The sequence below is a fragment of the Antrostomus carolinensis genome, unplaced genomic scaffold, assembly GCF_000700745.2.
Source record: "Antrostomus carolinensis isolate BGI_N321 unplaced genomic scaffold, ASM70074v2 scaffold11377, whole genome shotgun sequence".
In the NCBI taxonomy this organism is placed as follows: Eukaryota; Metazoa; Chordata; class Aves; order Caprimulgiformes; family Caprimulgidae; genus Antrostomus; species Antrostomus carolinensis.
In genome coordinates this window covers 15,286-30,167 of record NW_010328065.1, presented here as the reverse complement: position 1 = coordinate 30,167, position 14,882 = coordinate 15,286, and the positions used below count along the sequence as shown (strand labels likewise).

Sequence of the window (14,882 nt, the reverse complement as noted above, 5' to 3'; positions counted from 1 at the left end):
TCTGCTGTGCTACATAGGTGTACATGTGATGTAACTGCTGACGTGCCTGTATTTTAAAGGGAAAATGTGTAGTAATAGTATTTTACTGACAGTTTTTCAAATTGCAACATGTACACAGTAACCTTACAAACACTTACCAGCATTTTTATGCAAATGTTTTACTTGCTGTAGTATTTTAAACCACCTACGCCACCTTAAGAGAATGGAGTAAATTTGTTAGATGTTAATCTAGTAATAGTTAATCTTAGTAAACTAACAATAAATTCTGTGGTTTGTGTTGGGGAAAATTCTGGGACAGAGAGCTTCAGGCTTTGCTGGTTTTTTTATTGTGCTTGGTGGTGGATTTTTTTTAATTTAGGTAATTAACTGCACCATCAACAGAGGAACAGATGTAATCTTTCTTTTCAGTTGTAGTTTGTGTTACTCAGCCATATCTGTGAAAAACTGTCTGTTGCTAGTTGGCTCAAAGTGGTACTTTTACATCTTTTGCTCTACTGATACCAAGGGGAAAAAGAAGCCACGGTAGTTCCACTGAGCTGTTCAGACTTTGGGCAAGGGATCAGCGTTGGCTGAGGCACCCGCAGGGAACTTCTTTGCCAAGTCCCCACTCCTCAGCTGTCACTGTGGCACTGGGACTTGTTCGTTCTCCTGCTAAAAATAGTTTGTAGCGAGGCTGTTTCCATGTCACTTCATTGTCGAGTGTAACTCCTTGAGGTGGTGTGAGGTTCACGTGAACTTTTTGCAGGTGCCAGTTGCTTAGAAGTTCTGGAATTGTCTTTTTTTACATTTTCACCCTATTTAAAATTATTCAGGATAGGTGAGCAACAAAACAGCTAACACTGTGTATTAACTCAAAGCTTCTGTTGTACTGTAAGGTCTTAGGATGGTTTTATTTTACGTACATTTTGTTCCCAACAGGTATTTTTTTCCGGCTAAATATCAAAAGCACTTTTTATAATTTAACATTTTTTTTATTTGTAATTTTCTTTTGAACTTGATTTAGCATATTTTTATGAATTAAAGTTCTGGGGTTTTTTAAAAATAATTTATGACCCTCTTATAGACTCCCTTGAAGACTGACAGCCTCCCTCTTGTCCTTGTCACCCAACCCTTTTCAAGACCTCCTTTAAAACAAATAGGATTGTTTCCCCTTCCCTGCAGCGTATCTTGTTTCATGACTTAATTGTTAGGCAGTTTCAACCATTCTCATGCTGGACTTCTCACTGCCTGTTGCTTAATTAAACTATTAAAATGTCATTACCTAATGATAAGATGGCAAATGTTCAAATTCCTTATAAGACCTCTTCACCTATTGAACTTTCCAGTTTGCATGAAGCATGATAGAATTCTGGAAAGGCATCCAACAAATTGAATTTCCCTATTGGCTGTTGGTTGTGTCCAGTGTCAAGTGGTAATCAGATGGTTTGGGGTGGCTACTCCATATCCAGCCTTTTGGAGACTCCACAGCAGGCAGTCCAGGTGTATCTTTCACCCACCCTTACCATTAGGGCTGAGGTAATTACTGTCTAAACCTTGGGTTAAAGTAAGAGCAGTAACACGCAATGAAGTGCAGCCTACTGGTTGTTACCAGTTGCAGACTAGATGGATGAAATATCCATCCAGAGCATTCCACGCTTTTGTAGCATCACATGTATTCCATACAATATAGATTATGTAGATTAAGGACACTTCATAAATTACAGTGTGGAACATAGTTGTCATTCTTTTAGGCCCTCCAGACACAGAGTGGAAGAAAAACAGTTTCTGTTTTAAAAGATCGGAATCATTGCACCATTTGTTCTGCAGAAGTCCAGCATTGGTCTGTCCAGCAGCAGAGTATAACAAGAATTTAATTACACATTGTTATACAATTGAGATTTTTTTTTAGCATTATTGCTCTTTTACAGTACTAAAATGAGTTATAAAATGTAATTTTCATGTGTGCATTTCATATGAGCGTTTCATATTTGTGTCAGTGCTGAATGAGAATTTTGTTTTTCATTCTCATCGGAATAAAATGGCAGTGCAATCCTGGTAATTTTTAAAAGATAAGGTTGACATGTCTTTTTCAGTCTAGCAACTCTGATTGAAATTTATTGCATGGAAAACAAACTTCTGATAAACACAACTTTACTTGAGGACTGCATTTCCCATGATGTGACATTTCCCATGTGAATGAATTCTGAATTCCACACAGATATAATGTGTTTCTTGAAATGCATTTTACTTTCAGTTCTATAAATCACAATTTCTCAGAATAATCTGTACCACTTCTGGAAAAACCCACACTTAACCAGGGATATGGTCTCCTCTTGGCTGTCTCCAGTAGTAAACAGAGCAGGTTAAAAGTAACATTTTAGTGACTATGAGTAGTACTACCACGCTTTATCTGAGAAACAGTGTTAGTAAACTGTAAATGGGGAAAAAAATTCTGAAGAAAAAATGAAACTGCCATTTAAATTTTGTAATATGTAATTCAGTGTAAATAGCCTTTCATAGCAAAAGTGGATATATTTTTCAGTCCAGCAAGTTTAAATAACATAATGTTGACTTGCTCAACAGGATTAAAAGAAAACAGTATACTAGCAACTAGAACATAGACATTCAGCATCCTTTTTGCATTAGTGCTTTGAGAAGAACAGTGAATGACAGGCACACCTGATAACACCTTTTTAGAGCAGACAAATTATTGTAGTATATCCTTTCAAATGTGTTGAACTTTTTGTCACTGTTATGCATTTTAAGGTTTTGTTAGCACTTTCTAGCCGAAAATTGTTTGGTTTAGAAGACATCGGATTGGATTAGTCTTAGACAGGGATTAAGATTAGATTAGCTGTAGACAAGGATGTTGCTTTCCACTATTGCTTTACATCCATTTGTGACCAGTGGATGCAGGTTTTTTCCTACCACTTATTTATTATTCATTCCTTTTCATTACAACAAGTTTAGATCTTCCATTTCCAGTGGAAGCTCGTCCTGCACATGGCAGCCTTTCCAAAGGACAGCAATTTCCCACAGATTTCTTCCCTCTCACAACTAAAGAGGTTTGTCCAGATCATTAATGACAAGAATGTGATGGTCTTGCTTAGAGAGGACCATGCTGCTAGGCAGTGTTTATTTGTGGTTATTGAATTAAGATGCAGATAATCATATGAGCACTGCGGTACAGCTGAAGTGCATCTCAGGTACTGAATTCTAGAAGAACTATTTAGAAGGGAAAAGGAGGGGGAGAAACTTTTGTGCTGGATTGGTTGATACTGTTTTACTGCACTGTCATTAAGTAAAAAGTAGAAATAAGCTTGGGAAGAAAGAATGAGAACCTAGTTTTCCCCCTTCTGAATGAGCGTCCTAAGCGTTCACATCCAACTGTGCCTGGTGTTAAGGGGCAGGTCTCATGGGACATGGGAACTGTTGTCATTATGGCACCTGAAAGAACATTGTGTACACATTTACATCTTTATTATTCTGCCTGAAGGCTTTAACATAACCAGATGGTATTTATCTGGCCGTTGTAGATGATAGAGTGTGTGAAATAACAGCATGTGACAATGATAAACACTGAATAAAAATAGCAAGTACATGTAGACACTATCTTAAAGAAGTCAGAGGAATTCCTGAGAATTATTGACTCTGCTGTATATCAGTTCCAGAACAAACACTTCGAAGGCATGTGTATGTGTGCACTTCTGCAGATCTGTACATCACTTTGATTGGTATAATTTGAAGAGGTCAGACTGGCCTAACTTCCCTAGGGGAGATTACACTTTTCCAAATGCTTGCACTTTTGTTAGGGCCCAGTTAGACAGTGAAGTACAGGACAATAGAAACCAGCCTTTGTGTGGACTATGGCCGAAATTTGATCACATCCATTGTCCTTAGTGATCCAAAGAACGTTAACAAACACATGGTTATAGATATGTTGAAAGAAGTAAAAAAATAAATTAATAAACTGATAAACAGTAGCAAGAATGTAAAACAGTGAAGAAGGATTTACAGTGAAGAAATGAATAATAATCTGTTCAGATCTTTGCTAGCTGTCCTGTTCTTACTGCATGAAAGAATATTGAAAAGTAAATGGCAGTTACCTTAGAGCAACCTAAGAAAGGATGTAGATTAGAACTGAGGCTGGACCATCGGCATTGGTGAAATTTGCATTAAGTGTGGGATGGCTTTTTAACATGTTTAGTAAATCTCACATCAAGAACTTGTAATTCTGCATCTGTTCAAGCAAAATGCAACTACCTACCTTTCATATTTCAAAATGTAGATTTTCCATTGAAATATTTGGAGGAATTTTGATAACAACACTAGTTAGCAACATTGTTCTTTGATACTCTTAAAAGGAAAACCCTGGTTTTATTTTGTGTAAAATATTAAAATACAACTTCTTTAATAACATTATTTCAACAGGTACCACAGAGTAATTGAACTATCATTCAGTTTTAAACTGAATATATTTTCACTTGTGCTCCATAAGACTAGATCTGTCATTTTAGAACCTCTGTAATTTCCCATTAAAAGTAGTTTGAGTAGCATTAAAGCATACCTGTTAATTTGTGGATGACTTACTTGAAATGGCACTTTAAACACAGGTGTGGACGTATGCATCAATATTCTGCAGATAAGGACAGTCTGGATAAACACAAAGTATTTTCATACTGTAACAATTAAACATTGTACTTCTGCTCGAAAATAATGACATTTCACTGAAGAGCAGCATCCGTTTATGGGAATGTATCCAGGCCTTGCTGTAGTTCTTCATAAGACTTCAAAAATCAGAGAAAATGAAGGTCAGTTCTGAGCATGAGTAGCACCTCTGTTTTTTTACCTATCCTAAAACAAGGACATAAAGATGACTGTATTTGGAGTCCCTGGAGCCCAGTTTCTTGTCTCCACCAACAACCAAACTTGGATGTCTAAGGAGGAGTGTAAGAGGAACGCAAGCATAAATGAATCTTCCTTTTCCCAAATCACAAACACCTGTAGGCACTGTATCTGTGTATTGATAACAACCCCTTAATGGGGACAGTAACCCCCTTCAGCATCCCTTTGAACTAAGAGCATGTGTTCCTCTGATTGTAAACTAGGACTTTGTGTATCTCGGTTACTCTTAAGCAGCTGCTACTGCAGATAGGTATCTGTAGCTTCCCTTTGGGAATTTGTGATCAGAAAACACACGGTCATCAGAAAACCTCCGCTACACAGAGAGGATTTTGAAAGTATTTACACAGGAGATTCATAAAATTACCCTGCACCCTGGGCCTCATGCATATGTGAGAGGAAGCATTTAACTCCCCAGGCAGCGTTTATGTACAACAGCTCGAGGAATTCCTGATCTTTATGCAAGAGTGTATCTAAACCCTGAGAATAACAAAAACAACTTCAATTTCTTCACACTGTCAGGTCTGGCCAGAAATATGTTGTTCCTTGGAGAGCCTCTGTTTATTTTTGCTTTTTTTGTACATCAGAGTCCTTTTCTTCTACTTTCTTTGTGGTACTGTTCTCTGTTTATCAAAACAGGCTGTCTGAAGGAAAGGCAAAAACATCAATACTAGCAGCACTGGCTGGCGTAGTTCCTAACAGATCCTGTTTATTTGCTAGAGAGCATTGTTTTGAATTGGTCCAATCCTTGTATCTTTTCTTGGCTTTTTTTTTTTTTTATTTCAGAGTTCAACTTTTTTTTTCCACTTTTGAAACTTTAGAAATATTCCAAGGAAGACACAGATACCTCCTAAATTTGCTCCTTTTCAATTACCAGCAGTGGGAGGCCCTTTAGATGAAATCCACAGACCTGACGTGATCCACGTGCTGTTGCTGGCAGCCTATTGATCAAAACTGTTATGCTTTTGTAGGAAACCTTCTGGTAACTTGGCCAATGTATAATATTCACAAATTGTTATACAGAGCAGTACAAATGCCAGAATGCATCTGTTAGAGTAACAGATTAAAGCCACTTGAAGATTGTTTCAGTGAACTACAATGTGCAAGTACTATGGGTCTTCATCAAATACCTTCTTGTTTCAGCAAGGCAGCTTGCAATGACACTGCTGCTTTCCGGTGCTGATACCGGTATAGAAAACTATATGTAACATTTTCTAATAATAATTGTAAAAGATTATCTTCTAGAAGATAATGTCTAGAAGATGATCTAGACATCATCTAGAAGTAGATGTCTTCCTAAAGACAATCTAGATCTAATTCTTTAGATCCAGATGTCTTTAGGAAGGTACAGATACATGATTATTTATCCTTGAATTTGCAGGATTTGTTGAGCTATAGCTCTTACCTGCCATCTTCAGGATTTGTATTTTTTTAAGCTGTCATATCCTTCCCTCTGCTTCCCTTCTCCAGACTGAAAGTTTGGCCTTTTTAATCTCTCCTTGTTTGTCATGCAGGTACTTTTTCTCCTTAAATGTTTTAGTTGGCCTTTTCTGTGGCATTCTCTTGAGTCCATTGCATCCTTCTTGAGATACAGAGACCAGAACTGCACACTGTATTTAATATATGGATTCACAATCTGTTTATGTATCTGCAAAGTGACTCTTTGCCATGTTCTCAGTGTTCTTGCTGATGCTGCCCAGTAAGTAGGGGGATGTGGGGCTGCTGCTGCACAGTTGAGAGGATAGTTTCAGAGAAGGGTGCGCAACTCACAAACTGTAACCACCAATTCCAAGTTAAGCATCATGTAATCAGGGTTTCTGTTATTTTTCCCCATGTTTGTTTACACTGAAGCTTAGCTGCCACATTTTCACCCTGTTTGCTCAGCTTTCAGATCCTTTTGGAGTTGAGCCAGCATTTGACTACCTAAAAGAGCTTAAGATCTTCTGGAAAAGATGTGAAAAACTGGAGTGTTTACTGTTTGCTCCCTTCAGCTCATCAGTCATGACACAGAGTAAAAGCAGTCTTAGCATCAGTCCCTGGAAGACCCCATTTGCTAGGTCTTTTCCATCCTGAAAAGTGACCATTAAGCCCCTCCATTTGCCTCCTCTCCTTTAAGCAGCTTTCAGTCTCTAAGACATGATTTCCTCTAATCCCTTGGAAGCTTAATTTTTTAATAGCCTTCAGTGTGGAACCCTATCAGAGGCTTTATGAAAATTCAGGTATATCATGTCCAGTGAATCCCCTTTATCCACCTGCTCCTTGACACTGTTGTAGTAGAAATCCAGCAAATTGGTGAGACAGGATTTCCTTTTACAGAATCCACACCAGCTCTTTTCCAACAGAAGGTGATTATCTCTGTGTTTAGTGATCTTACTATGGACCCTGCTGTCTTACCTATGGATCTAAGACTCTGGTTTGTATTTCCCAGCATCATCTCCAAAGCCCTTGTTTGTAGAAGGGGAACTCCCTGTTTTTCTGGCACAGTGGCTGTTTTTGATGGTACCTTACACATCTTTGTTTTAAAATTCCACATTTGAGAGCTCTTGGATGAATGCTCTCTGGTCTTGGTGACTTCAGGACATCTAACTTGTTTATTTAGTCTAATACTTTCTGTCTGTTTACTTATTGATCTAGTTCCTTTGAGGAATCTGATACAAAGAATGCAGTGGGTGTAGGAATCAAACATTTTCAGCAAGAAAGAATAATGCAAACAAGTATTTGAGCTTCTCTTGCCTGGGTTTATACTTTACCATGAGTACTGCTCTTCACACTTTTGTCGTCCAGCAGTCCCACCAATGCCTTAGCTGGTTTACTGCTTTTGAGATACTCAAAAAAGTTAAAATTGTTAGAGCATCCTTTGCATTTTTCAAGTTCCTTTTTAGTCCTTTTAATTTTATATTTATATTTGGCATGAGCAGTTTTGTGGTTTTTCCTTATTTGGACAAGCTTTCCGTTCCTCAAAGAGGAGAAGGTAGCCTCCCTAATTTTCCCATCAAGGCACGCAGGTGGGTTTCAGACCCACCTAGGTTTTTTCTTTTGCAGTGTTACACATATTTTACCTGGGTTTCCAATACAGGTTTTTTCTGGGGTTTGGTATGTAGGGTTTTTTTTAACAGCCTCTAGGCTGCCTCCTTTTGGAATGCTTCTTTTAAGGTGTTTTGATACTTAGCCTTTTTGTTCCCCCCCCTATTACATTGTTTCTTTAGTTGTGTGTTTGTGTGTTAGACTCTCTCTACAGTGCTGAAATGAATGCAGTAAAAGAGACTATGTGGGAGGTTGAAATCTGAGCTACTTTATTGCTATGATATTTAAAGTGCATATAAAAATAGACTTCATTAGTAATTGAAAATAGGAATATCTGTTTAAGTGTAATGCCCCTGTCACAACTTCCTTAAGGGGCAAGGCAAATAATTTGGAGTAGTGGAATGAACTTCTGTGGTAGCATTAAGGGGAAGGTGGTCTGAGGCCATTTGTATGTCCCTTCTCAGTTACAGGTATGTCTATGCTTTTTCCCTCGCTTTCCCTGGTAATACTGATAATTCAAAACAGAATTAATTGGGTTTTGAAGGTGAGGAGTTGAAAACTGGTGGAATTTTGTGGAAGCCCCAGTGAGCAAAACACCATCCCAAAACATTCGTTTGCAATTACAAACTCTGTGGATCGGATTCCTTTCATGGAGGCTGTTGCACCCCGTTCATTAATCCTAATTCTGCACTGAATCCTTCAGTCCTGTGTTAGTGTGAATCCTGTCCCACAGGAGGAGGGCCACAGTTTAAAAACAGTGTCACAGTTTAAGAACAAAAATGCTCAATCCACATTATCATTTTTAATTTCTTCCTTCTGCTGTGGTTGATCACTAGAAGCATTAATAAATGTTCTGCACTTGTATCTGTCATTTAGCCAGATGGAAAGTTTTATTAGGAAATTATCTCCCACATGCCAGTCAGTCCACTTGGCTCCCACACAAGTTGTTTGTGTTCATTTAACCCAAATCATACTTGGTTCTTGATTGACTAACGCTGTCCCCAATATAATGTTTGATTATAATGCGTGATTTGCACTTATATTTTGTCTTAGTGAAGAAAAGTTCAGGCTTGCTTGTTCCTGCTGTTAATTATAACAAATTCTGGCAAGTTTAAGGATCTGAAAAGCCCATCAGATGTTGGCCTTAAGGGCTAATGTCCCTGAAGGTGGATGTAATTTGCACATAATAAATTGCTTCAATAAGATTTTGTTTCTTGGCTTAATTACATAAGCCTTTTGAGAGTTAAACTAATGTGAAATTAAGGGTCATGGGACCACCACAAACCTTCAGAGATTGTGGTGATAAAGTCCAGCTGTTCCTTCTCAAAAACAACCTCTCAATATATACCTATTTAGTGGTATTCTTATATGATTGCAGTGACATTGTACATGTAAAAAAAAAAAAATTAAAAAAATTGAATTGGTTGCATTAAACCCTCACATGAACTGGATAATTAAAGATAAGTCAAATTCCCTGAATAGCTTGATTGCATGCATTAGTGTCACCTGCAGATGTACTGGATGATCATGCTTTGGATAAAATGTCTTTGAATCAGTGAGTGGGAATCGTGATCCCCTTTAGGGGAGCACCTGCGGTTGCAGATCACACAGCCTCAGTGAGGCTGTGTCTTAAATTGCAAGGGAGGGTAGGCTGTGGAGAACAGCACTGGGATTTACAAAGCTGGGAAATTGTGCAAGTTTTAGGATCTTCACATATGGGAACTCAGTGTAGACTGGTTGAAGAAGGCTAAAGCGTGGGAAGTAATAAGAATCAACTTGTATTGAAACTTGAGTGTAAGGTAGAAAACCAGCAGCAATGCTTAGATATTCATGGATGGTTTTTTGTTTTCTAAACAGATTTGGAGAGTGGCTACATTTCAGCTTTGGTTGGGGAAAGTGACTTTAAAATCTGTGTCTTATTCCTGTTTTGTTAACTAGAGCTTATTATTGATAATGTACTCTGCTATCTTTAAATGACCAAATATCTATTTTTTTTAAGCAGCATAACATTAATTTTAAAAATACCATGTAGCTATTAACAATGCTGTCTCATCTAACTTAGAATTTTTCTTGTTTTATGATTTTCCTTAATAATTTATAACTGAGATTATAAATAATATCAGGAAAGAACTGTTTGTACCTGTACAGAACAACCTATGAGCTATGAAGCAAAAGAAACACACTCTACAATGCACAGAATGTTTTCAATAACTCTTAAAGCTAGATCATCAGCCCTCGTTGAATATGCATAGCATAGATGCTTTTTTTAGAACTCTAGTACAAAAAAGACTGTATCATCTGGCTTCCAGGCATTTGTTTTCTAGAGTACAGTTTTGCATATTTTTAGAATGTTCCTCTTAATAGATAATGCCACTCAAAAAGAGGATTTAAACATCAGTGAGCATTATAAGCATTTGAGACATGGAGAATAAGTCTGTTATTTTAAAATATTAATAGTATGCTTTTAGGTGCTCACATAGTGAATGACCTTCATGTGGTGGCCTGGATAGTATCCTCAGAGAAACAAACCTGGAAAATCCTTTCTTCCCATTAAAAGCAAGAGGAAAAATCTGCTCTCAGATGCACGAACACTGATTTCTTTGTGGTTAGTAAAAACATTGCACATAAACCTGAAGATAGTATCTATACCTACCATCATTCTGCACCTCCAAGTACTTAACTTGCCTGCTATCTAATAGCTGTAGCTAGGAGACGGTTTTACCAGAAACTTTTTAGTGACAGTTGTGTTTGCTACTCCATGGCCAAGAGGTGGACTTGTTTCTGGTTAGAGCCCTCTGCCATTTCTTCAGTTGATGGTGCATGGGCCATGTTGCTCCCTTTACAGTACAGTGCAGTTCAGTGAAGGGCTCTCTCTGCCTGAGGACTAGACAAAACTGCACACAGCACCTTACAAATTTCTGCATCAAAATGCTGTAAGACTTTACTGATCTCTTTATCTCTTCTGCTTTCCTCCCCCTCTAGAAGCACGCAAACGTATTTGCATGAACAGCCTTTTAAAATTCTTTAAGGCAATTTCTATATGATAAGGACTGCTTTTACAACAGAGTCCTTCAAAATAAATAATCCTGTAAAGAAGAAAAACAAATAGGGGGATATCTGCTTTGGCAGATGGTAATAAAGATGTACATGCAGTGACAATTATTTTGCACAGTCATTCCTCAAGATACCCGTAACAGTTATGGGTCACAGTCTTCTGTACATCTGCACTGTTGTACAAAAAATGTCAACAACCTAAAAGGACCACCCAGTCTGTGTTAAATTTGTTGCCTGTTGATATTGTAGGAAGATGCTTCTGGTCCCTTTTTAAAATACCAAGATTGTCCAGATCCCAAGGACTTCCATCCTCACATCATGCTTCTCTTTGTACAGGGATGCTGTGATTACTGCTGTACCCTTTGCTACTAATAAATGCAGATGATTACTAATACACAAATACTGGTGGGTTTTTTATTCCATATGCAGTATCTTCACCGCTTGTTAGTTGTAAGAAATCCCACAAGGCTATTTGATTAATGGAGTTTTGCTTGCAGCTAGCTTAATGTTTGCTTGCTAAATTTTTCTAGGGGCAAATTGAGGAAATGGGGGAGGGGGAATTGCAATAGGGCTGTCTTGAGCTTTGTAACACTCTGTGACAGAATAAAAATGAAGGGATGCAAAATGGAAAGCAACATTTTTTTTTTCTGAGTCTTTTGCACTTTTATACATTTAATTATAGGTTATTACTTAAACTGAAGGCCAATTCCTCCTGGAGATGCTTTGGGAAATCACTGTAATTCAGATTTTGTCATCCAGGAGCAAACAAAATCTAGATTTTTAAAAAGGACAAGAGGATTAATAACTTTAATCAAAACTGCAGGCTGGATAACTTGATGACATCAGAAGTTATTGCATCCCACACTACAGAATGAGTAGAAGTGGTAAGATTTTCAAGCACAGCATTTTACAGTAAGCAGGATACATCTTAGGACAGTGTTTCCACACTGCACATGATAATGAAACACCTTTTCAAAAGCATGTAGGCTCTATGGCTTTTAAGTGCTCAGGATCTGAACGTAAAGAAGGGAGGGTTTTGAAAACTGAAGTTAGGTTTCCAAGGCACTTAAAGGTATGAGGTCAGATTTTCAGCATATTTTAGACAAATCCTCTACAGTGTCTCCATAACTCAGTCCTGTTGTTTTGCTCTCTTTTTAGAGTTTCTTTGCAAGGAATGCCCAAGAGTTCATGTTTTCATTGATCGAATTGAACTGAAGGACATTCCAGAAGAGCAGATGTATATGAGAAGGTGGCTTCATGAACGTTTTGAAATAAAGGATAAGTGAGTAGCAATATGTAGAAAACTTTCTGTTTAAGGAAGCTGCCTTCTTTCTTTTATATTAACAGATGTACCCATGATTTCTGTGTTACCAGCAGTGCAAACTGTAGGGCTTTCTGAAGAGAGGTGGTGTTGGTACTCCTGTGCATATTTTGTATAATACCCCTGTAGTTAAATCTTTTGCTCAGGAGGCTGGGGTTCCTGTGTTTTAGACCTTCCTTAGACTGAAGAGCTGTGAATCTGTGTTTCAGGCAAGACTCTTATTCATCTGAATACTCTCCATTTATCCTGAAGCTGTCATGTGCAGCCAGGAATGTAAGATGCCCGAGGTAGGCATGAAAGCAAAAGGAGTTTGATTCTAGCCTCATAATTAGTGTTAGTTAGAAAGGGGCAGGTCTTAGAATCATAGAATGGTTTGGGTTGGAAGGGATCTTTAAAGATCAACTAGTCCAAGACCCCCTGCAGTGAGCAGGGACACCTTCCACTAGACCAGGTTGCTCAGAGCCCCGTCCAGCCTGACCTTGAATGTTCCTAGGTGTGGGGCTTCTACCACCTCTCTGGGAAACCCATTCCAGTGTTTCACCACTGTTGTAAAAAATTTCCTCCTTATATTTAGTCTAAATCTCCCTTCTAACTTAAAATCATTACCCCTTCTCCTGTCATTACAGACCCTATTAAAAAGATTGTCTCCATCTTTCTTATAGGCCCCCATTAAGTATTGAAAGGCCTCAATAAGGTTTCCCTGATGCCTTCTCTTCTCCAGGCTGAACAACCCCAACTCTCTCAGCCTCTCTTCACAGGAGAGGTATTCCAGCCCTCTGATAATTTCTGTGACCCTCCTCTGGACCCACTCCAGCAAGTCCATGTTGTTCTTGTGCTGAGGGCTCCAGAGCTGGATGCAGTACTGCAGGTGGGGTCTCACCAGGGCAGAGTAGAGGGGCAGAATCCCCTCCCTCAACCTGCTGGCCACACTTCTTCTAATGCAGTCCAGGATACGGTTGGCCTTCTGGGCTGCAAGTGCACATTGCCAGCTCACATTGAGCTTTTCATCCACCAGTACCCTCAAGTCCTTCTCTGCAGGGCTGCTCCTAATCGCTTCATCCCCCAGCCTGCATTGATACCAGGGATTGCCCTGACCTGGGTGCAGTACCTTGCACTTGGCCTTGTTGAACCTCATGAGGTTCATACAGGCCCACTTCTCGACCTTGTCCAGGTCCTTCAGGTGTATCAGTTGCACCACTCAGCTTGGTGTCATCTGCGAACTTGCTGAGGGTGCTCTTGATTCCACTATCTATGTCATTGATGAAGATGTTAAACAGTACGGGTCCCAGTATGGACCCCTGAGGGACTCCAATTGTCACCAGTCTCCATCTGGACATTGAGCTGTTGACCACTACCCTCTGGATGCAACCATCCAGCCAATTCCTTATCCACTGAACAGTACATCCATCAAATCCGTATCTCTCCAATTGAGAGAGAAGGATATTGTGAGGGACTGTGTCAGAGGCCTTACAGCAGTCTAGATAGATGACATCTGTAGCTCTTCCCTTGTGCACTGATGTAGACACTCCATCATAAAAGACCACTAGGTTGGTCAGGCAGGAGTTGCCCTTGGTGAAGCCATGCTGGCTGTCCCAAATCACCTCCCTGTTCTCTGTGTACCTTAGCATAGATTCTAGGAGGATCTCTTCCGTGATCTTCCCAGGCACAGAGGTGAGGCTGACAGGCCGGTCATTCCCAGGATCCTCCTTTCTACCCTTTTTAAAAATGGGTGCAATGTTTCCCATTTTCCAGTCCCCAATGACTTCACCAGACTGCCATGACTTTTTAAATATCATGGACAGTGGCTTGGCAACTACATCAGGCAATTCCCTCAGGGCTCTGGGATGCATCTCATCAGGTTGCACAGACTTATGCGTGTTCAGGTTCCTCGGATGGTCACGAACCTGATCTCCTGTGTGATTAGAAGCAGTTATTTGATGAAAGTAAGTTGCTTAAGACTTGTGACGCTAATGCATAACTTTGACCATCTCCCTTTGTCTGCTTGTAGGTTACTAATAGAGTTTTATGATGCGAAGGATTCTAAAAGAAGAAATAAGTTCCCTGGAAAAAGTGTTCATTCCAAACTAAGCCTCAAGAAAACTTTGCCATCTTTGCTGTTTTTAGGTGGCCTGACTGCTAGTATGCTTCTGACAGAATCTGGAAGAAAACTTTATGTAAAAACATGGATATATGGGACTTTAATTGGCTGCCTGTGGGTTAGCATTAAACCATAAGCAGATGTTAGTCTCCAATCAGTGAAATGTGCAGTCTTTTCTTGCACATTGCACCAAACATTTTCCTGACTTTATAGTAAAAAAAGAAATGTAAATAAAGCCTTATTGATCAACATTGGAAATAACAGAATTTGTGACTTAAGCCTCTGTGTGGTTGGTCTGGGGAAAATAAATGTAGATTTTCAAATTTGCTACTGATTTTTGCTGGAATGATGACAGATAAACTGAGTCATATGATAAATTGTTTTCCCCATGAATTAACATCCATCTCTATCTGCAGGTTTGACTAAGTATGAGTTATGCATAAGGATGTCTTAAGTGGACCTGTGAATGTATTAACAGAGATTAATTTAGGGTATATATTTATT

At 38.9% G+C, this 14,882-nt stretch overlaps 1 protein-coding gene across 1 annotated transcript in view; it reads left to right on the top strand.

Moving 5' to 3' along the window:
• Positions 1-14,625, top strand: part of AGPAT5 (1-acylglycerol-3-phosphate O-acyltransferase 5) — a 31,797-nt gene extending 17,172 nt beyond the window's left edge. Inside the window, exons 4-5 of the mRNA XM_010172112.1 lie at positions 12,118-12,241; positions 14,289-14,625. Of these exons, the coding sequence (XP_010170414.1) occupies positions 12,118-12,241; positions 14,289-14,514 (350 nt within the window). The 3' untranslated portion in view covers positions 14,515-14,625. The remainder of the gene's footprint in view (positions 1-12,117; positions 12,242-14,288) is intronic.
• Positions 14,626-14,882: the final 257 nt, after the last annotated feature.